The 22,322-nt window shown below is 42.0% G+C and overlaps 1 protein-coding gene across 5 annotated transcripts in view; it reads left to right on the forward strand.

Moving 5' to 3' along the window:
* Positions 1-22,322, forward strand: part of LOC133662176 (inactive ubiquitin carboxyl-terminal hydrolase 53) — a 54,221-nt gene that overhangs the window by 14,061 nt on the left and 17,838 nt on the right. For 4 of the 5 annotated variants that reach the window (XM_062065925.1, XM_062065929.1, XM_062065928.1 and 1 more), the window contains 8 exons: positions 4,097-4,594; positions 11,278-11,370; positions 11,441-11,575; positions 18,653-18,763; positions 20,301-20,383; positions 20,524-20,608; positions 20,709-20,855; positions 21,849-21,998. In XM_062065925.1, coding sequence (XP_061921909.1) covers positions 4,451-4,594; positions 11,278-11,370; positions 11,441-11,575; positions 18,653-18,763; positions 20,301-20,383; positions 20,524-20,608; positions 20,709-20,855; positions 21,849-21,998 — 948 coding nt within the window. In that variant the 5' untranslated portion in view covers positions 4,097-4,450. Of the gene's footprint in view, positions 1-4,093; positions 4,595-11,277; positions 11,371-11,440; positions 11,576-18,652; positions 18,764-20,300; positions 20,384-20,523; positions 20,609-20,708; positions 20,856-21,848; positions 21,999-22,322 lie in introns of all 5 variants that reach the window. The other variant, XM_062065926.1, reaches the window with a different exon arrangement.

Genomic DNA, 22,322 nt, shown 5'->3' on the forward strand with positions numbered 1-22,322 from the left:
ATTTACATAACCGATGACATCGACTAAGTCGACGCGTCGTTTCAGCCTTATATGAAATGTTCATATCGTTACATACCAATTATAGAGTATGGAACCGCTTGCAGAGATTTACAATTTGATGCATCCAGGCCCCTTTTACTGTTTGTAGTGATGTTTGCTAATGTTGCTGTGATGCATACAGTAGGAGCACTACACCACTTTTCCCTGCTCGCCTCGCCAGACCCCGTAACTAATCTGAAAACTTGCAGCTCTTAAGCAACTCTGAGCTTAAGTGATTGCTTTGGAATCCTGTTGCCATGGAGCCCTGCTGCAAAGTACAAGCCTGAGAACTTCTGCGTGTTTAATTGAATTGGATGACTGTAAATGTGGGTCACTGAACGTCACAGTTTTTCAATCTACTGTTACATGGTTGTTACTTCATCATCATCATTATCCATCGAGGAGTCTGCAATCCCAGGATGGCAAATGATGTCTGACTTGTTTTGGCTTAAATCGTGCAAATCTGCACAAAATGAGGGCAGTTTCAATGTGGTTTCCTTTCGGCATAATGTTGTGTGAGAGGTGTAATGTACATGCTGTTTTATGGTGTATTTTGAAGTGAAATTTGCTTGCAAGCACAACAGTCAGGAGTCTCCTCACTCATCTCTGCACTGACTTATGCATTGACCTCATCACTAACCGTGAAGCAACCTGCTCCGCCTACCATTGAGTACATTGAGATGGCACTTAACCCCCGCAATAATCGAGGGAACACTGTATATGAAAAATGTGCATAATAAAAACAAACATTCTGTAATGTAATAACAACCTATTGGCACACTCAGCACAAGTATAAACATTCATCAAAGCTATCAAAGTCAGCTAGTGTTGCCCTTTTCTGTTCTGGACTGAAAAATGTTACAAATTTAATGCCACCTCCTGCCGCGACTCGCGATAATATCCTGTGCTGCATCTCTCTTCTTATGGGGGGAAGGTTAGGCCGGTTTTTTTTGGTGTTTGTAAGACAAAAAAATGGAATTTGAAAGGCACCTAAATGGGAAAAGCTGGAAAAATATAGTAACTAATTTTTAAGCTATTTGTTTATCACGTGTATATCTTTGTAAATGTGTGGATTACTGGCATGAACATGTGAAAATTAATGAACGACATAATAATGTTTAGTTAGTTACATTTCCAAACTACTGTTTGTCATTTTATGTCTTCTCAGTGACTGGCAATGACAATAATTGTTTTTGTAAAGTTTAATCAGCTCTCATTAATGCTTGCATGTGGAAGCTTTGGGGACGATAGCGTGCCGCTGTTGCTGAGTATAAGTTCAACTCGACCTTGGCCTGTTTGTAAAAGTTAATGTGCAAGCTTTGTTGACATTCCTTAAACTGCTCAGTGCGGAACACTTTCCCAGGTTAGCGACACACAAACTTTTATGGGGCTAAAACAAAGATAAAAGGATAGAAAATGTTGATAATTTAATATATTGACCCAATTTATTATATAACCCCTATTTTCCAAGACATATCAATGACCTCAGGTCACTGGTGTGTAACAGGAAGGAAATCTCTGACTCGCTTTGGTAAAATGCATTGGTGCCATGTGTTGGTTTGTGTTTATAAGTCTCTTTACCACCAGAATATAAGACAGCCTGCATTTTGCAACACTAAAAAAATGACGCTGTGATACCATATAAAGGAGTTAGTGTAAAGCAGTGTAAATTTACTGTACCCTCAATAAGTAAATATGCAGCCATTCATTTCTCAAACGACTGAGAATTAAATGTGATTTGGTAAACATGTTAAAATTGAACACAATTAGCTATTTTACCTCCCTGTTGTCATATTTGCTAGTTACACTGGTAACATATCCTGCTAAGAAGTTAACCAACTTCGTAGCACTACATATCAAGACTTAATCTTGAAATGTACTGTATCTATCAATTAATCAATCAATGTTTATTTATATAGCCCTAAATCACAAGTGTCTCAAAGGGCTGTACAAGCCACAACGACATCCTCGGTACAGAGCCCACATACGGGCAAGGAAAACTCACCCCAGTGGGACGTCAATGTGAATGACTATGAGAAACCTTGGAGAGGACCGCATAAGTGGGTAACACCCCCCCTCTAGGGGAGACCGAAAGCAATGGATGTCGAGTGGGTCTGACATAATATTGTGAAAGTCCAACACATCAGCGAAAGTCCAGTCCATGGTGGGGCCAGCAGGAACCATCCCGAGCGGAGACGGGTCAGCAGCGTAGAGATGTCCCCATCCGATGGACAGGCTAGCGGTCCACCCCGGAGCAGAGTAGAAAAGAAAAGAAAAGAAACTGCAGATCAACTGGTCTAAAAAGGGAGTCTATTTAAAGGCTAGAGCAGGGGTGGGCAATTAATTTTTACCGGGGGCCGCATGAGCTACCCGAGCACTGCTGGAGGGCCACATCGACAATATTTCAATTAAATTTTGCTCAATATTATTTTTGATATATACCGTAAGCTAAATAATAATAATAATAATAATAGTAATACTTCAACATAGTGTGTGTAACAGCATTCCATGACTAATATATATAAATTAACATTAATAATAAATGACAGTAAAATAAGCACACGTATGACTGAGGAGTCATAGTGTAACTTTGTGTGGTGTTTGAGTTGTCCGACTTTTTGTGTGGCCTTAAACGCACCAGTGGTTTAGTGCTATGCGTGTTGGTGACAGATGACAAGTTGGTTTTGGCCTGGTTTGTATGGCAGAAAATGACTAGTTTTTCGAGATAGAATTGTTTTACTCATGTTTTTGGTGTGGTTATGTCCGAATATAAACAGTTTTGTTCAATAAAGTGATCGATATAATTCCTGTCCTCGAAGCATCTCGATAGACGTTACAATAATTGAACGGTGTTCAATTGAACGGTGTTGACGAACACACTTAGGACCGCTTGTTGTCACTGTCACTCAAAGTTGCATTGCAAAATTACATAGAATAAATATGTTTATTTTGTTTAGAATTCAGATGGGATTTGATTTGGTGCGCGGCATATATACTTGCTGCGCGCAGCGGACGCTTGAGCAGTGCGCAATTGCGCAGGCACGCACCTTAGGTGAGGGGACGTTGCTTTGCAGTTCATGTGTTGTTGAAAACACGGCATTCCTCATCAACTTTTCTCTTTTTGGCGTCTCAGGTGTAAACCGTGCATCACTTGTCGCTGCATGTGCACCTTCACTCGCAGGTTACACACGGACACACGCCCATAAATAATACTTTTCAAAATAAAAGCAGCACAGTTGTATTGCGCGCAGGACATAGATGTTTTTTCAACTTTATTTTGTAATTGCAGTTGTTCACATTCACTCACAATCACGCATACGTCTACACGGAAGTAATACAAATAACAATTTTCAAAACAAAAGCAGCACCGTTGTATTGCACACTCGACATAGATACTTTTTTAAATTTATTTTGTAATTTATAATTGGCCTCACGCGGGCCGGACAGGGACGCACAAAGGGCCGGATGCGGCCCGCGGGCCGCAGAATGCCCAGGTCTGGGCTAGAGTATACAAATGAGTTTTAAGATGAGACTTAAATGCTTCTACTGAGGTAGCATCTCTAACTTTTACCGGGAGGGCATTCCATAGTATTGGAGCCCGAATAGAAAACGCTCTATAGCCCGCAGACTTTTTTTGGGCTCTGGGAATCACTAATAAGCTGGAGTTCTTTGAACGCAGATTTCTTGCCGGGACATATGGTACAATACAATCGGCAAGATAGGCAGGAGCTTGACCGTGTAGTATTTTATACGTAAGTAGTAAAACCTTAAAGTCGCATCTTAGGTGCACAGGAAGCCAGTGCAAGTGAGCCAGTATAGGCATAATATGATCAAACTTAGAAGTACAGGCCCGTTTATTTTTCAAGAACCATTTGTTGGGGAAAAAACTGCTGCATTTGTTCCAGTTACTGGTGTATAAGTGGCAGGAAGAGATTATCTGACTCGATTAGCTGAAGGTCTTCTGCGCCACTTGATGCTTTGCGTGTATACATCTCTATAGTTTGCTAGGACAAGTTTCCCACACATCCCGTTCTAATTTTAATTTTGTCTCAAGTAGGATCTTGGATTGAAGCAGATACTATGACCCTCCAACAGACCACTGAATGTCAACATCACATGTGGTGGATTTACCTATGAGAGACTCAAGATGATAAAGTGAAGGCATCTAACTTCTACTTTCAAAGACTTTTAAAAAACTTTTTTTTTGTATTATCATTATTGATCCTGGAGAGACCACTTCTGCATACAGTGCAGACCCGGACTTGTGGCCCATGTGTAGCAGGGCATCTGCAGTATCTTGTGGAATTACCTAGCAAGCCCAGAGTTCTATTGTGGAGCCTTACGCCTGTTTTTTTCGATCCGACGTCTCTGCTCGAAGCTGTTTGCACAAGGGGGCAGAACCCACTACTCAATGGCATGGGCCAAGTTCTTCAGAAAGCCGGGGGGCAACCTGGGGAAGTCCTACCAGCCGGGGAGTATGCTGTCTCTGGCGCCCACCAAAGGACTGCTGAACGAGCCGGGTCAGAACAGCTGCTTCCTCAACAGCGCTGTGCAGGTAGGAACTACTACTACATGTACCGGTATGTACCTACTCAAAGTTCAGCACATGGGTCACATACAGGCTACAACCTCTTACAGTGTTAAGTCCTATATTTTACATTTTCAATTTGTTATATTGTTTTTTTTTGGTATGGTATGGTGTAATTGTATCAGACATGATTAATTAGTTACATTAGGAACATCACACAGATGTATTTGCACAATCCAACATTCCACAGATGGGTAGGAACAGCTCATCCCACTGCTAGTGACAAGTCATTCACACTATATCTTTTACATATTGAGACTTACAATATTTTGTTTACTTACATTTTGTCATGTCAATTTTGTTCACTTCTTGATTAAATAAAAGAAAGGATGTTGTTAAAAAATGTCAGTGAGGAAATAGTAGTTAAACAATGACTGTGAAGACTATATAGGTTGTGCAGTGATCAGAAAAAGAAAGAAATACAAATGTAAAAAAGGCAAAACTAAAAAAAGAAATGATAAGCTAATAATAGACTAATTCTGCAGAGAAAATAAATTAGTTGTAGTATGTGAAGATAATAAACAAAGACAATTAAAATGAATACTTGTCTAGTTCCTTGATGTCTATAACAAGTCAAGCGCTGCATTTGGCACTCAGTGTCTTGAACTTTCTCCTACTTTAAGTTGCGAGCACTACTTTCTGCCAGCATTGCGTTTTGTCAGATGCTCATGGATGTAAACCAGGGGTGTCCGAAGTGTGGCCCAGGGCCATTTGCGGCCCACAGCTCGATTTATTTTGACCCAAAACACATTCTGAACACAAAATAAACACGTCATGTAATAGAACATTACACACACACACACACACACACACACACACACACACACACACACACACACACACACACACACACACACACACACACACACACACACACACACACACACACCACACACACACACTTACTTGCTTATGGTAGTCCATCGTATCCGATGATGACTTCCACTTCTTCTATTGGTGAGTTTTGAGGTGACTAAAAAGTCCAATACGAGAGCCACATGGTCTATTGCAATGGGGGCATATGAAGTCAGTGTTTGTTGTGGTCTTGGCTGCAGGGCCCATCTTCCTCCTCTGGCGTTTCCCTTCCCTCGCTGCGCTTCTCTCCTCTTCAAAATGTTGAAGGCCTGCATGGCAGAGTTGCCTCCAGAGAGGGCGATCTGAGGCAGAGCTTTCCAGCTGTGTGTGCTGTATTCCACACCTCTTGAGAGTTATTTTCAGTTGGTCCTTATATCTCCGCTTTTGGCCACCTGCAGATCTCTGGCCATGATGAAGTTGACCATACAGCAGTTGTCGCGGAAGTCTATCAACTGACATTCTGATGGTGTGGCCGGCCCATCGTAGTTGGTACTGGAGAAAAGTGGCCTCCATGCTCTTGGTACCAGTTTTACTCAGGACTTCCGTGTGTGGTACACGATCACGCCATGTCAGCCCAAGGAACCGCTGGAGACACTTGATGTGAAAGTTCTCCAGCTGTTGGATGTCGCGGCGATACAGGGTCCAAGCTTCACAGCCATATAATAGTGTGGAGACACAGATGGCTTGGTAGACTGCCACCTTGGTACGTATGCTGAGGTCTTTGTTCACATACACCCTCTTACGCAGTCTACCAAAGGAGGCTGAGGCAGACCTGATTCGATTTTGAACATCATTGTCCATGCTGCAGTTTTCGGAGAGGATGCTCCCAAGATATTTGAAGTCTGGGACTATTGCTAGGGGCTTGTCATCGATGTTAAAGACAGGTGATGGTGGTCGAGTTGGCGGAGGGGAGTTCCACTGGCACAGTACTTCCGTCTTTACAGTGTTCACAGTGAGACCCAGTCTACTATAGGCCTTCACAGCAGCTGTTAACGTCGCCTGCAAAGCCTCTGATGTATGTGCCACGAAGGCACAATCATCAGCATACTGTAATTCCACAATGTTCACAGTTTTGACCTTGGTAGCCGCCTGCAGCCTTCTGATGTTAAATAAGCTTCCATCCAACCTGTAATCCACCAGCACACCACTGCTTCCCTCAACTTCTTTGTGCAGTAGCCAGGTGACACTCATGAGGAAGATGTTGAATAGTACAGGATGTTTACAAACTTCCGCGGGCAACCAACCCTGAGAAGGACCGCCCAGAGCAAGTCTCTGTTGACCGTATCAAAAGCCTTTTATAGGTCCACAAACGCCATGTATAGATCTTGATGTTGTTCCCGACACTTCTCTTGTAGCTGGCGTGTTGTGAAGATCATATCCACAGTGCTGCGATTTTTCCTGAAGCTACATTGAGACTCAGGCAACAGGTGTTCCGTTATGCTCTGTATGAGTCTTGACAGCATCACTTTGGCAAGAACCTTGCCGGCAGCAGACAGGAGGGATATTCCTCTACTATTGCCACAGACAGACTTCTCACCCTTCCCTTTATATATGGTTACAACATTTGCATCCCGCCATTGTTGGGGGACTGCTCCGCGCTTCCATATATCAGCAATATAGTGGAAAATTGCTCTGGTACAGAGATAGCCTCCCTGTTTAAGGATCTCTGCAGGGATGCCATCCGGGCCAGGGGTCTTGTTGTTCTTAAGTGACCTAATTGCAGCCAGGACTTCAGAGAAGGTTGGTGGAAGATCCAGTTCTTCAATAGTTGGGTAGCTGGGCAGCTCATCCAGCACTGCCAGATCAGGGGTGGCAGGTTGGTTTAAAAGTGTCTGGAAGTGTGCCGCCCATCTGTCCACAACTTGTTTCTGGTCCTTTATGAGGGTTGAGCCATCAGCCGACTTCACCGGTGAGAGAGAGGAGTTCCTGGGGCCATGGATCGTTTTCACAGCATTATAGAAGTTGTGCATGTCGTTCTTCACTGCAAAATGTTCAATTTCTTGAGCCTTGTCAGTCCACCAGTCATTTTTCAGTTTTCGTAGAACAGACTGTACCTCCTTCCTTGATGTTCTCCAGTGCTGCTTTAGCCTGACGGATGTAGGGTTGTTCAGGGCTGCGTTATGGGCCTTGTGCATGGTGTCCAGTTTGGTTCTGATGGATTCTGAATTTTCGTCGAACCAGTCCTGATGCCTCCTACGGCGGTAGCCAATAGACTCGGCTGCAGCCTCATAGAGCTTTGAGCTAAGGCAGGTCCAGTTGTCATCAACACTGCCTTCAGGGCTCAGGAAGGGGTCGATTTCCTGGAGCTTCCCTGCAATGGAGGATCGAAGGCTGTTCTGGGCCTCATCTGCTTCAAGCCGGGCACAGTCCAACCGCTTCTTTCCAGTTTTTCGGAGACGAACAGGGGGACGTACTGACGCTCGCAACTTGGAGATAATCATGCGGTGGTCAGTCCAGCAGTCAGCACCTCTCATTGCACGGGTGATGTGCACGTCCTTGCGTCTCACGATGACGTAATCCAGCAGATGCCATTGCTTGGATCGTGGGTGCATCCAGGAAGCCTTGTGTTTATTTTTCTGTTGGAAGATTGTGTTGGTGATTGTCAGGTTATGCTCAGCACAGAGACTGAGTAGCCTCATGCCATTGCTGTTGACCTTCCCGATACCATGATTCCCAATCACTCCTTTCCATATGAGGCGGTTTTTCCCCACCCTGGCATTAAAATCACCAAGCAGGAGGATTTTGTCACTGCTAGGGATGTGCTGTAGGGCCTCATCTAGTTTCTGGTAGAAACGGTCCTTTGCCTCATTCTCGGATGGTAAAGTTGGCGCATAGGCACTGAGAAGAGTTGCGTAGCGGTGTTTCAGTGATACTGGGTAGCAGGCTGTTTTTTATTGCCAAACCAACACCATGGTGATGCGGACCTTCTGTAGGGTAACCCTTCCAGACAAAGGTATAACCCTGGCCTTCTTCCTTTAGGGATCCCTCATCCAGAAGTCTGGTCTCACTCAAGGCGGCGATGTCAATTCCATAACGTCTGAGCTCAGCAGCAACAAGTGCAGTTCTTCTTTGCGGCCTATCAGGGTTGTTGTCCAGGAGGGTTCTAATGTTCCATGTAGCCAATTTCAGGGGAACTTGTTTATTTTTTGTTTTTCGACCGCGGTAGTGGAATGTCCCGGTAGGTGCGGTATCCTACCCGGGGTATGAAGAGTGGGCAATGTTTAGGCCACCTTTTCTAGGCCTTTCCCCAACTTTGGGGTGAGCAGTGTGGCTCCTAAATAGGGCTGCTCAGTCATACAGGGGTCTGCCGAAATCAGCTGCCACTCAATTCCCAGCTGATAGTGACCATTATAGCCCTGTATCGCTGACGTGCAGGGATCTAACTAGAAGCTCCCAGTTCATTCTAACCTGCCCCCGTTATCAGACATCCTGACGCCGTCAGACTTTGTGCTTCAGAATCCAATTGCTGTTCTGGATCCACCAAGGTCAGAAGCAGAAACCTGTGCGGTGATATGTTTTAAGTGCCTCTGGGGGTGCACAGTTCCCAGTCGCACTATCTTCGCCACAAAGAGATGGAGCCTAGTGGCAAGGGGGAAACCCAGGACAACCAGCACCTCTTCATAGCTGCAGGAGGCCGCCGGAACCCTCAGTCTGTCGTGGCCCGCCTACGTGTGCCTCCATCACGGTGCTTTTCTCTCAGGGTGTGCTCCCCTAGCCCTTGTCTTCCTGGACTTACCCACAAGGCAGCGGGTCGAGCCCCTACATTTTAGCCTGAGGTCGCGAGACTCCAAATACTGTGTGCTGCCACGAGGAGGCAAGGTGAGGGGTCTTGGTGAAGGAGAGGCTATGTACTGACCTCGGAAGACTTACGCACTCTGTTTCCTTTACCCAGCTGGGTCAGTCAGCGGCAGGAGCTATGCGTCACATGCATCCCTACATGCAACGTCTCTCTAGCATGCTGCACTAGACGCATCACTACACCCTGCGAGCCAGGCCCGCTAACACTATTTAACCCATAGATGGGGCAGTGGTTGGCGGACGCCAGGGCGTGTCCACACACCGGTGGGCCTGCACGCCTCGCCTCTGGGGCCCACTGCTGCTCCGAGATCCCCTACAGTTTAGCCTGCGTCTGCAAAGGCGCAGTTTACCGTGCGTGGCCACGAGGAGGCACCACAGGAGTCTTGGTGGTGGAGAGGCTTTGTACCAGCAGGAGGAGGCTTACGCACTCGGCTCCTCTTTTCACCCACCCAGGGGCTAGCTGGTGGCGATAGCTGTAAGCAGAGAGTAGCAAGCAGGAGCAGCATGCATTAACTACAAGCACTTCTGCCACAAATCTAACGCACTGACGCATCACACGCACCCTGTGCGCGAGCACACACACACACACACACACACACGCCCACGCACACACACACAAAACAAATGGAGCTTGCCCAAATCCCACAAAATGGGACCTGGAAACCAAAATGGTTTTTGCATCTCATCATGATGAACGTGTGTACGAATTTCTTGCAAGATGTGGTAAGTTATCGGTTGTGCTAAAGCCTTTAAAAAGGTTTTCGTTAGTGGAAAAAATACTAATGAAGACATTTGCTTTGTTTCCTATAACACAAAGCTAAGATGTGGATGTTTTGTTCTGATAGTTTAGCCTGAATGGATTTATATTTATTATATTTTATTGTCATATATATTGTATTGGTATTACTATCTTTAATGGATGAATTGTATCAAAGTGGCCCCCGCATCCTTCAACTTTTCTGTTTACGGCTCTCACTGCAAAAAGTTTGGACACACCTGATGTTCCTTTCAGCTTGGCTCTCTGCCTCAGCAATACCACCTTGTTTTTTTGGTGTTGAACTTTGATGGTGACACGTATGTGTTGTTATTCTTTAGAGACAATTAAATATTGACTTTTCAACTATTACAAGTTACCCTGTTGTAATCTTTTATCGTGATCTATAACCATACCTTCGAGCGTTGGTGCCACCTAGGCGCCACCCGTGGTGAAGGGAATCGCTTTCAAAGCTGGAAACTGATTAAAAGTAATTGAAACACTAGTAACTGGCTCTCAACATTAACCGGTTTTCGATTTTACATGGTGATTTCAACACCTTCAAATTTGGTAATGGAAAAATACAACTAAGATGCACTTTACAATCAAACAGCTGGTGTGTAATAAATCCAATACTTGCAGTATAAACACTATGTTGGGCTCAACTAAAGTAAATACTTCCTGGCTAAGGCAACAGACCGTATAGTCTATACACGAATTCCATTTAATGTCTTTGAATTGCAACTGCATGCAAAGTCTACTATTTAACACTTGACACAACACAAATGATACTCAGAAGTGTAACTGGACAGCAAAGTTATCATTAACAGCTCAGTGTTAAATGTTAAATTGAACAATTAGCATTTATTAACACATGACTACACACAAAAGTACCGAAAATTGGTGCCTTTGAGTACCGCCGGTATCGATTCTCAGGTCCCGGGAATTTGTACAGGTCCTGGGAATTTGTACTGTATCGGGTAAAATGTTAGAAGTACCCATCCCTAGTTAGAACATGGTTTCCCATCTTAGTCAGCGCCCTTCCCGGGAGCTTTATAAATAAACGTGAAGATTGACTTGTGGGGCCTGTGGCTCACTTCTTGGTTTCCAGTCAGTGAGGTCACGCTCCACTCAGCATGACTCAGAGTGAGACACTGTTTTGAAACGAACGGTTATTTTTGCTGCTCTTGTGTGATCTTGTGTCTCAGAAATGTAGGAAATGTTTGTTTTGTCTTCTTTACAGGTCCTATGGCAGCTGGACATCTTCAGACGCAGCTTGAGGCAGCTACCTGGGCACTTCTGTTTGGGGGAGTCGTGCATTTTTTGCGCATTAAAGGTGCGCATTCAGTGCAAATTGTCCTGTTTTTGTCTACATTCCAACATATTTCCCCCTCTACATTCTTTAGGGCATATTTTCCCAGTTCCAGCACAGTCGGGAGCGAGCGCTGCCCTCGGACAACCTCCGTCACGCCTTGGCGGAGACCTTTAAAGACGAGCAGCGCTTCCAGCTGGGCTTCATGGACGATGCAGCCGAGTGCTTTGTAAGTTCCTGTCAGGAGAGAGCTCTGAGTTTTGCAACAAGCTAGGTCATTGAGAAGAGCTTCTGTCCCTCCTTTCCCCTCCCATCAAGCGTTTGCCACACTGCCTCTAAATATCTGGATGACAGATTATGTAATCACTGGCAACGCTTGTTGTGTTTTCTGCACATACATGAGGTTGCATCATTTGTGCGCTTTGAAAAAGGATGCCTCATGCATAATCCATGATGTTGACACCAGTTCATTTATTTTCCTTTTACTAATGTGGTATATGTATTAATTTTATTGTGTGTCTTACATTATAGGATTTAGTTATAATTTAATTTATTGTTATTGTATGTAATAATTTATTACAATTGTATTTATTTTGTATTCAATATTTTTTAATTATGTGTGTCTACATTTCACAAACTTTTACAATACATTCATCCATCCATCCATTTTCTACCGCTTGTCCGTCGCGGGGGTGCTGGTGCCTATCCCAGCTGCATTTGGGCGGAAGTCGGGGTACACCCTGGACAAGTTGCCACTTCATCACAGGGCCAACACAGATAGACAGAGTAGGAAGATAATCCACTGGGTCAAAATAAAGACATTTCATTTACTGTAATTAATGTGATCTCTCCTCTGCATGCAATCGAGCAGATGAGAAATTGAAATTGAAGTATGCAATGATCTAGAGACAGATGCTCTGTCTCGGTCGTGTAAATCCAAAAAGGCTATTTAGTTTGTTTAAGAAAGGGAGTATGTACTGTATAAACCTGTTCTATGTAAAAAGTACCCTATAACGTTACGTTAATTGTCCAGCCCTGCCACACGCTTTCCACGGCGGAGTAATAGAAAGTCAGCAGAAGTGCTGTCTCGAGGTTACATTTCTTAAGAAGTCTTAAGAAGTGCAGTCTCATTTTCCTGACCACTGCTGCCATTTTTTTTTGTTTCACCATGTGACCATTGGTCATTAGCTCTGTGAACCCTGATGACCTTGAAAGATGTTACTTGTTCCATGCTGACACCATTTTTCTGTATTGGAGCGTGGTCTCCTCTCTTTATTCTCCAGTATATTAGGATCTCTATGGTCTTGCTAGCGTTCAGCAAGAGGTTATTCGCTGAGCACCGCACGCTGAGCGTGTGGACCTCTTTCTTTCGTTCTTTAGTTTATTTCGAACATGAACACACTTACAGTATAATACATCACACAATTTCATATAATTTCATTTTACATCATGCCCGAAAAGGAGTAGGAAGAAGCAAAGCTTATTTAATCCTACCCCTTTCCCACTTCAGAGCGTTTACAAATATATAGAATCATTTACGGACCTTTTTATATAATAAAATAACATCTGTGAATTAGTATACACAACAGTTTTATAATATGTAATTCATTAATTCAGTCATTATTAACATACTGAGATGAAGAATATCTTATTTTCAATAAGGTTGAAAGAATTTCTCATAATTCTTCTTCTTTGTACTTTGTAAGCACTATTATTTTGAACAACCTCTTAAACTGGATCATATCAGTACAATGTTTAACTTCTTTACTTAATCAGTTCCATAATTTAATTCCACATACGGATATGCTAAAGGTTCTAAGTGTTGTACGTGCATATAAATGTTTAAATTTTTTTTCCTCTAAGGTTATATTTCTCCTCTTTAGTTGAGAAGAATTGTTGTACATTCTTTGGTAGCAGGTTATAGTTAGCTTTGTACATCATTTTAGCTGTTTGCAATTTTACCAAATCACCGAACTTTAATATTTTTGACTCAATAAATAAAGGGTTTGTATGTTTTCTATATCCAACATTATGTATTATTCTAACTGATCTTTTTTGTAACACGGTTAGCGAATGTAGCGCACATTTGTAGTTATTTCCCCATATTTCTACACAATAACTCAGATATGGTAACACTAGCGAGCAGTAGAGAATATGAAGTGATTTTTGGCCCAGGACGTATTTTGCTTTATTCATTATTGAAATGTTTTTTGCCACCTTATGTTGTATGTTTTGTATATGAGATTTCCAGTTCATTTGATCATCTATTAATACTCCCAAAAATCTTGTTTCTTTTACCCTTTCAATGTCTACTCCGTCTATTTGTATTGGTGTATGATGCTCTTTTCTACTATTACCAAATAGCATTATTTTAGTTTTACTGAGATTCAAAGATAGTCTGTTTTTGTCAAACCATCTTCTTAATTTGTTCATTTCTTCTGTTATTATTTGTATTATCTTCTGTGTGTTCTCTCCTGAACAGAAAGCAGTTGTGTCGTCTGCAAATAAAACTAACTTTAAGTCCTTTGTAACTTTACAAATGTCGTTTATTTAAAGATTAAACAATCTTGGTCCCAGTATTGATCCCTGGGGTACACCACAGGATACATCTAGCCGTGTTGACATATTTTCACCCATCTTCACATATTGCTTCCTGTTGGTTAAATAGCTTCTTACCCAGTTCAATACCAAACCTCTGATGCCATATCGTTCTAATTTTCGTATTAAAATATCATGATTAATAGTGTCAAATGCTTTTGTTAAGTCCATGAATACTGCGGCCGCACATTCTTTACCATCTATTGCATTGGTAATTTCCTCTGTTATTTTGGTTAATGCTATTGATGTTGAGATATTTGCTCGGAATCCATATTGGTTCTCCACGAGCGTCCCACTTTTGTTAATAAATAAATCTAATCGGCTATTGAATAGTTTTTCCATGATTTTGGATAATTGTGGAAGTAATGAAACTGGTCTGTAGTTAGTAAACTGGTGTACGTCTCCGTTCTTATAAATTGGTACGACTTTTGCAATTTTCATTTTGTCAGGGAATTTGCCGGTTAGAAATGATACGTTGGTGATATATGTCAGAGGTTCTGAAATGTCTTCTATAACCTTTTTTATCGTTACCATATCTATTCCATGACAGTCGGTTGAGGTCTTGGATTTACAATTTTTTACAATTTTGATTATTTCTTCTTTTGTTACGCTTTTAAGAAACATGGAATTGGGATTTCTGTCTATGAGCTCACTCAAGTCCTCAACTGACCCATAATCTGCATTTGGAATTCTTTGATCCAGATTTTTTCCGATATTAACAAAATAATCATTGAAACGTTCAGCTATTTGGTTCATATTGTCATTTTTAGTATTTCCATCTAGAAAGTACTGAGGGTAATCTTTCTTAGCACCATTTTTAATGATGCTATTTAGGATGCCCCATGTTGCTCTCATGTTGTTTCTGTTCTTGTTTAATAATTGACTGTAGTATTCCTTCTTACATGTTCGTAGTATACCAATTAGCTTGTTTTTATATTTCTTATACTTATTTTCTGCCTCTATAGACCTCTGTGTTATAAATATTCGATACAATGTTTTTTTTTTGTGACAAGCATTTTTCAGTCCTTTTGTCATCCATGGTTGGTTGTTTTTCTTTTGCTTCTTACTACGTTCTTTCCATGGGCAATGTTTATCATAGAGTGTTAGAAAGGTGTTGAAAATATTCCCATATGCATCATCTACATCATCTTCATTGTATACATTGTCCCAAATTTGTTTCCTCAGATCCTTCTTGAAGGAAATCATTCCTTCGTCTGTGCATAGTCTTTGAAATGTCTTTTTGTCAATGTTCTTCTTCCTGTAGTTCCCATCATAAATAGTAAAAACTGGTAGATGGTCGCTGATATCGGTTGTTAGCAGTCTACTTGTTGTATTATTATCAAAGACATTTGTGAAGATATTGTCAAAAAGTGTAGCACTGTGACTTGCAATTCTGGTTGGCCTTGTGATTTGGGGATACAAACTCATACTATACATTGTATCTGTGAAGTCATTAATGGACTTTTGCTTGTTGGGTTCAAGAGATCAATGTTGAAGTCTCCACATAAAAAAAGTACTTTTTGACTGATTCCATTGAAAGTTCCCTTAATCCAGTCTTCAAATCCTTCAATACTTCAGTTGGGTGTGTATATATATATATATATATATATATATATATATATATATATATATATATATATATATATATATATATATATATATATATATATATCCCTGCTCGCTGTCTCGTTGCCGTTGGAGACGAGGCCCAACTACGTGTTGTCGTCAACAAATTTTACGATGTAAGATTGGCACGAGGGAAGGCAGTCGTGTGTGTACAATGCGTACAGGAAGGGGCTCAGCCTGTGCTCAGCGTCAGGGTGGATGATGTGTGTGAACCAGCTCTCACCATTTGTGGTCGATTTGTAAGGAAGCTGTTTATCCACTCACCAATGAGTTGTGGTAAGTCTAGGTTAGCCATGTTCTTGTCTAGGATGCTCGGCAGGATGCTGCTGAATGCCGAGCTGAAGTCCACAAAGAGGTTTCTGACATAGTTCCCCTGTGTCTCCAAGTGTTTTGCAGTGATGTGGAGGATGGTGGTGTTAGCATCAGCTGTTGACCTGTTTGTGTTTTAGGCAAACTGGTGCTGGTCAAAGTTGAGGATTCTGGGCAGGCAAGACTTGAGGTAGGGGAGGCCTGCCCTCTCAAAGAACTTCAGGACCACAGTAGTTAGTGGTTAGTGCAACCGGTCTGGAGTCATTGAGGCTGCTTATGGTGTTTTTTTTGTGGACAGGGATGATGGCGGCTAGTGTAAGACACGATTGGACCATGGCCTGTTTCAGGGAGGTGGTAAATATACTCATTAGAACCCCTGACAGCTGGTCAGCACAGGCCTTGAGTACTTTGCCCGGGACTGCATCTGGTCCCACCGCTTTATGTGGGTTTACCGCATTCAGAATCCTACTGACACTCCCTCAGCTTGTGTGGGTCGATGCTGCTGGAGGGGGGGTCAAAAAGTGGTTTAGTTTTTCCACCAGTGAGGCGTTTGCATTGACCATCTCTGAAAAGTTGCCCTAATAGAGAGCTTCGGACTTTGGCTTAAATATCCCACAATGCATTGCAAGAAGCTATATTGAAAGGCTAACGTGCTGTTGCCCCCGCGACCCGACCTCGGATAAGCGGAAGAAGATGGATGGATGGTTGGATGGATGTTTACCGCTGTCGTGAACGAACTATTCAGTGGAAAATATCATTGCACCGGCTGGGATATGATGTAGAAGTAATGTGAGTCATTAGATCAGAAATTTGTTAATCGTTCTAAGAAGCAAAAAGTCGCAATTGAATGCAAGGATCTGTACAAGATCGACAAGTCTAAGTGGAGTAGAGACCCTGCCCATTTTACACCTTGAAGGATTTTCAAATGTATAGGAGTCTAGAAAGCCATGACCGCTTTTTTGGTGGACTGTTTCCTGACGTCTGTGTTTATCTGTATAAACCCAGTCAACATCGTGTCGTCAAGGCTTGAGTCATGCATTTTCAAAAATGACCCGACCCAAGTTTGACACCCTGGATAATCACAGATAACTAATCTAAGGTCATCTCAGCACACTGTGACTGTAAGGCAGGATTGGAAGAATGATGTTCTCATATCGATTAAGTTTTTTTTATATGTGGAGGCTGCAGTCCGGATGAAATAATTGAGTACTATTTTCTATCAATACAACTTCAAAGTTCTTTGACCAAGCACATCAAGTTAATGTAAAGTGGGGCTGTCATTTATTTTGGATTCATTTCTACTTTTTTTTTTTTTTAATTACCTGAAATGAAATTATCCTAACAAAGCACGTCACATCTCGGTTGGTGTGATTGATCCATGCTCGTCTTCGCCGTTCACTCTTCTGTTCAGCCGCTTTCATTTGTCCACAAATACGCTTGGCTAGTCCATGAAAGCTAGTAATATCTCTCCACCTCGATCGTGGCAGTTGACCATCGCACACGTCCTTGGTCGTTATCACTATCATTGGATGAATGTTCAACAACAATAAGCGTGATACAAACAAAGCCTTCTAATATGGCCAACGACAATGCATTGTGGGAAATGTAGAAACATCTGAACCCCTCTATAGTTGGTGAGCTGCTTTAAGCCCTGCCACACTTGCCTTGGATTGTTGTTGTTAGCAAGATGGTTCTACACCTTCCTCCTCTAGTCTTGTAGTAATTACGTTGACAATGATCAAGTAAATGTACTCCAGTAAAATAGTGAGTCTACACCAAGTCATATTCACCCAGAAAGGCATTGATTTCTGTTGGATGAGCATATTTTCCACATTTTGACTATGATCTTGGTTAGCATGGATGCATCAGCCATGATCCCTGAACTGGGAACAACATTTTAATCCGTTTACTGTGGCACAATTTCAATGTGCAAAGATACATCAGGGTAGCTCAGGCCAATTACATTAAAGCTTATTGATTGACACTTCGAATAGTCAATACAATAGTGAAAACACAGATATCCTGGTTGATGGGTGGGCCTGTGTTGTAAAAGCAACTAAGTCATTCTGTCGTTTGTTCACAAAAAATCATGACTAAAGTGACTTAAAAGACAATATACAGTGCTTGGAAGCCATTGAGCTTTGTTTGCATGGAAGTAGTCAATACTTTAACCAAGTATGACCAAGGGTCTCCAAATGGAACACCTTTAAATTGCCTGATCCTAACTTTTAAAAAAATATATGTAAAATACTACATTTTTGTATTATCATTGATAAATGTGTAATGGGATTACGGGAGACTCATGTTATGGCCCCAATGTTTTTCCCAGTTGATACCACTGAACTAGTTATTTTGAAGGCACATATTTCTGGGGAAAAAAGGGTAATCCGTTTTCTTAGTTTATTTCATTTCTGCTGGGTTCCACTTTGTCAATACCACTTAGAGGAATGCATTGATTCTGTTGTGCTCTGGCACCATATAGAAAATTAAATAGAATTACCATGACTTTTTAGCGTTTTGGGAGAGTGGGGGTGCTTTTTTCTTCCCTCTTATTTTATCCTCCTTGCTAAAATGTAAAATAGCATGGTGCTAGATAATTTATATGCAGACTTATCCTGCAGAATAACCGCCTGTGTCGCTGAAGCCTGTAACCCCTAAAGGCCTGTCTTTAATATTTGATCACCTAACCAACCACGTGTTAGGTTTAAAATGCTTATCTTTTTTTTCATATTTATCTTTGTCCTCCACCAAAATATAAATTATTATTTGACAGGAGAATATACTGGAGAGAATACACCTGCATATTGTGCCTGAAGAGACGGATGCGTGTACCTCAAGGTTCTGCATCACCCACCAGAAGTTTGCCATGTCTCTTTACGAACAAGTGAGTGGAACACTATTTGACTTACACATTATTCCTTTAAGGTCAAGCAAACAGAACCCCAGCACAAACAGTACAGTATTGTCTGACACGTACATGAATCAATGTGTAAGATGGTGGGAATCCAATCCGTCATGTTCCTGAGAGGTAGAGGGGAGGACCGGATGGGGGTGGGTGGGGTAGTCCGTGCGTTGTCCATGCATCATCAGCACTAAATCACAGATGTTGTTTGTGAGTGAGCGTGTGTACGTAAATATGTGTATATCAATTGGAGCCCAACAGACACCACTGTGGATTTTAAAATGCTGACTTTAGCTGAAGCCAACACATTTAAAACAGTTAAATATCAAAACGATCCATTCCAGGGTTGAACTGTGGACATCATAACACCTTTAATAACAGTGCTGGCAATGTTTCAAGTCACATTTTTAACACACTCTGTCGTACAAGTGTAAAAAATAATTTAATTTATTTCTAGATTGATTATTTTAATCTAGTTTGAATGTTTTTCAATTTTCTAAATAAAGTACCATTTATTTTTGTCATTTTGTATCATGTCTTGTAAGTTTAAAAAGAAAGGTAAGCTTTGGTAAACACAAAAACAATTACTTCACTCTTGTAAGTGCATCATCATCAGTAATTTAAAGCTGTGTGCGCGTATGCCTTCGTTAAGAATTGTAAAACTCAAAAACTTTATTTATATGACGCACAAATAACCATTTGAGAACGTGCCTGGTATGTTAACGTAACATATTATGGTAAGAGTCATTCAAATAACTATTACATATAGAACATGCTATACGTTTACCAAACAATCTGTCACTCCTGATCGCTAAATCCCATGAAATCTTCTTCCTCGTTGTCGCTACTGGTATGCGCCGCTCCCTTTCTTTCTGCTGCTCGATCGCCGTTCTCTGCTGCATATTTCACTACGTCCGGCTTGTAATCTGCAGTATATGATTTCCTTTTCGGTGCCATTTTTGTTCAGCCCTTCTCAGTTTTTATAAGTTACCGCCAATGTTGATGTGATCCATTTTAATAGCTCTGGCAGTAGCGTATACCATAGAACAGTTAGCATTCCATGACCCACAATGCACTTCTGCCATGACCCTCCCCCGCCGAATTCTTATTGGTTGGCGTGTGAGTGACGATTGCTGACGTGTGTGTGATGATTGCGGACATTTTCTTTGTCGCTCACGTGAATGACATAAATAATATTATTTGATATTTTATGGTAGTGTGTTAATAATTTCCACGGCCAAACTATGAAAAAAAAAACGTCGACTTATAGTCCGAAAAATACGGTATATAACACACACACAGTAAATGTACTGTATGTGTGTGTATATGTATATATATAATGTGTGTGTGTATTTTTTGGGTACCCTACCCACCTCTGTGTATGTACAATTTTTTGTGTACATTCACATTTGAACTACAGTGCTAGCGGCTAGCCCGGCATGCATATGACAGTGCCAGCAAGGTATAAAGATTCAAATACGTTTTTAGTAACTTTATCTGTTTTCTTCTTCCTTCTTAGTCCGTGTGCCGTAGCTGTGGGGCATCCTCTGACCCGCTGCCGTTTATAGAGCTGGTGCATTATGTCTCCACCACCGCACTTTGGTAAGGCTATTTTGTCATCTGTCCTGTTCTTGTTGTCCTTGGACTTTATCCCCTGTGGCCTCACGAGGACTGTACTCACTGCACCCCCCTCAAGTCTTCATTTGTGTCATTTCTTGCGTGTTTGTGTTGTGTTTTTTTAGCCAGCAGATGCTTCAGCGGAAGGACGATTCATTTGGAGAACTGTTACAAGCAGCATGCACTGTTGGAGACCTGAGGAACTGTCCTGTAGGTGTCATATAGCGTTACACTGCAAAAACACTTTTGTTTATTGTCCTGGCTTGATATGGTACCTGGTTTTGCTTATTCTTTGTCTTTCCTGTTCCAGAGCAAATGCGGCCAGAGAATTCGCATCAGGCGCGTCCTAATGAACTCCCCGGAGATCGTCACCATTGGCTTCGTCTGGGATTCTGATCAGTCGGACCTCACAGAGGATGTGATCCGCTCATTAGGGCCTCATCTCAGTCTCTCCGCGGTGAGCTTTTAATCAAAAAGAGGATCTGTGACTAGTGTTTTTGCTGTATTTCCTTAAAACAGCTGAGCGCTCCTGTCATTTAGGGTCACTTTTTTCCAGTACTTCCCCAAAAACAGCACAGCTGCTCTGTTACATATAGGGTATTTTACCGGTGTTATTGCAGTAGGTGCTTCAAAAACAGCAGAGCATCCCTGTTATATAGAGGATATTTGCTTTATGCTTTTGCAGTCGGTCCTTAAAAACTGTTGGTTCTTCTGCGGTAAACCTCATTAGATTACTATAATGTTCATGACCCGAACAGAGCTGAGTCAAGCTGAGCCAAGTCAGTCCGTAGGATCAGAATGTTTGGGGACCACTGGATTAGAAGACCTTTAAAGTAGTGTTAACGTATTTCTTATGTTTCAAAGTTTCAGTCTATCAATTAAGTGAGGTCAGAATGTAAAGTTATGACAGAGTCATGCATTGTCATCATATATTCTTAACTTTCTGAAAAATTGGCCACAAGTCACACTCTAGTTGAAACACCCACAAGGGTCACCCTGCTCTGCTGATCAAAAGGCCCCAGCTGTACTGGGCCACCCATTTCAAATAGCCCTCCCACAAGCAGTATTCTTGCTGGACGAGCTTCACAACTAACAGAATTCATGGTTTGCTTCAAACAGGGCCAGGCTCTTTACATGTTACATGACTTCAGTGTTGTACTGAACTATTCGTTGCCTTTATTTGTGACTGCTCATGTTTCTCAAGCTCCTGCTGATGTGTGCCACAAAAGCCTCGATTCATTCGGGAGTCTTTAATGTGACATTAATGGGTGTTAAAGGTACACAACCTCCACCCGCCCCCAAGTCTCTCCCCGCTACTTGTTTGCTATTGTTCTCAAGGGTGAGAACTGGCTTAGCAGGAAACGCATTAGGCACAAACAAATCCTCATTCTTGTTGCTGCCTTCTTTCTGTTAGTTGTGATTTAAAGCAGCCGTTATTGTTTTTGTGCAGCTTTTCTACAGGGTGACTGACGAGCACGCAAAGAAGAGCGAGCTGTTGCTGGTGGGGATGATCTGCTACTCCAGCCAACATTACTGTGCCTTCGCCTACCACACCAAGTCTTCCAAGTGGGTCTTCTTTGACGACGCCACAGTTAAAGAGGTGACTACTTGACCAACAAGACTTGACTGTCGCAACACCATATGTACCACCGAGTACTTCTGTCGTACAGAAGATTTTTTTTGCAGTACGTCCTAGAAAAAAGCAGACTGGTCGTTATACAGAACATTTCTGCAGTAGGCCCTTGATAACAGCAAAGTGTTCTTATCACATAAAGGATCTTTGACTCGCAGTACCAGACCGAAAAAAGAAGTACCGTATTGTTCGGAGTATAAGTCGCACCGGCCGAAAATGCATAATAAAGAAGGAAAAAAACATAAATAAGTCGCACTGGAGTATAAGTCGCATTTTTGGGGGAAATTTATT

The sequence above is a fragment of the Entelurus aequoreus genome, linkage group LG12 (genome assembly GCF_033978785.1).
Source record: "Entelurus aequoreus isolate RoL-2023_Sb linkage group LG12, RoL_Eaeq_v1.1, whole genome shotgun sequence".
Lineage (NCBI taxonomy): Eukaryota > Metazoa > Chordata > Actinopteri > Syngnathiformes > Syngnathidae > Entelurus > Entelurus aequoreus.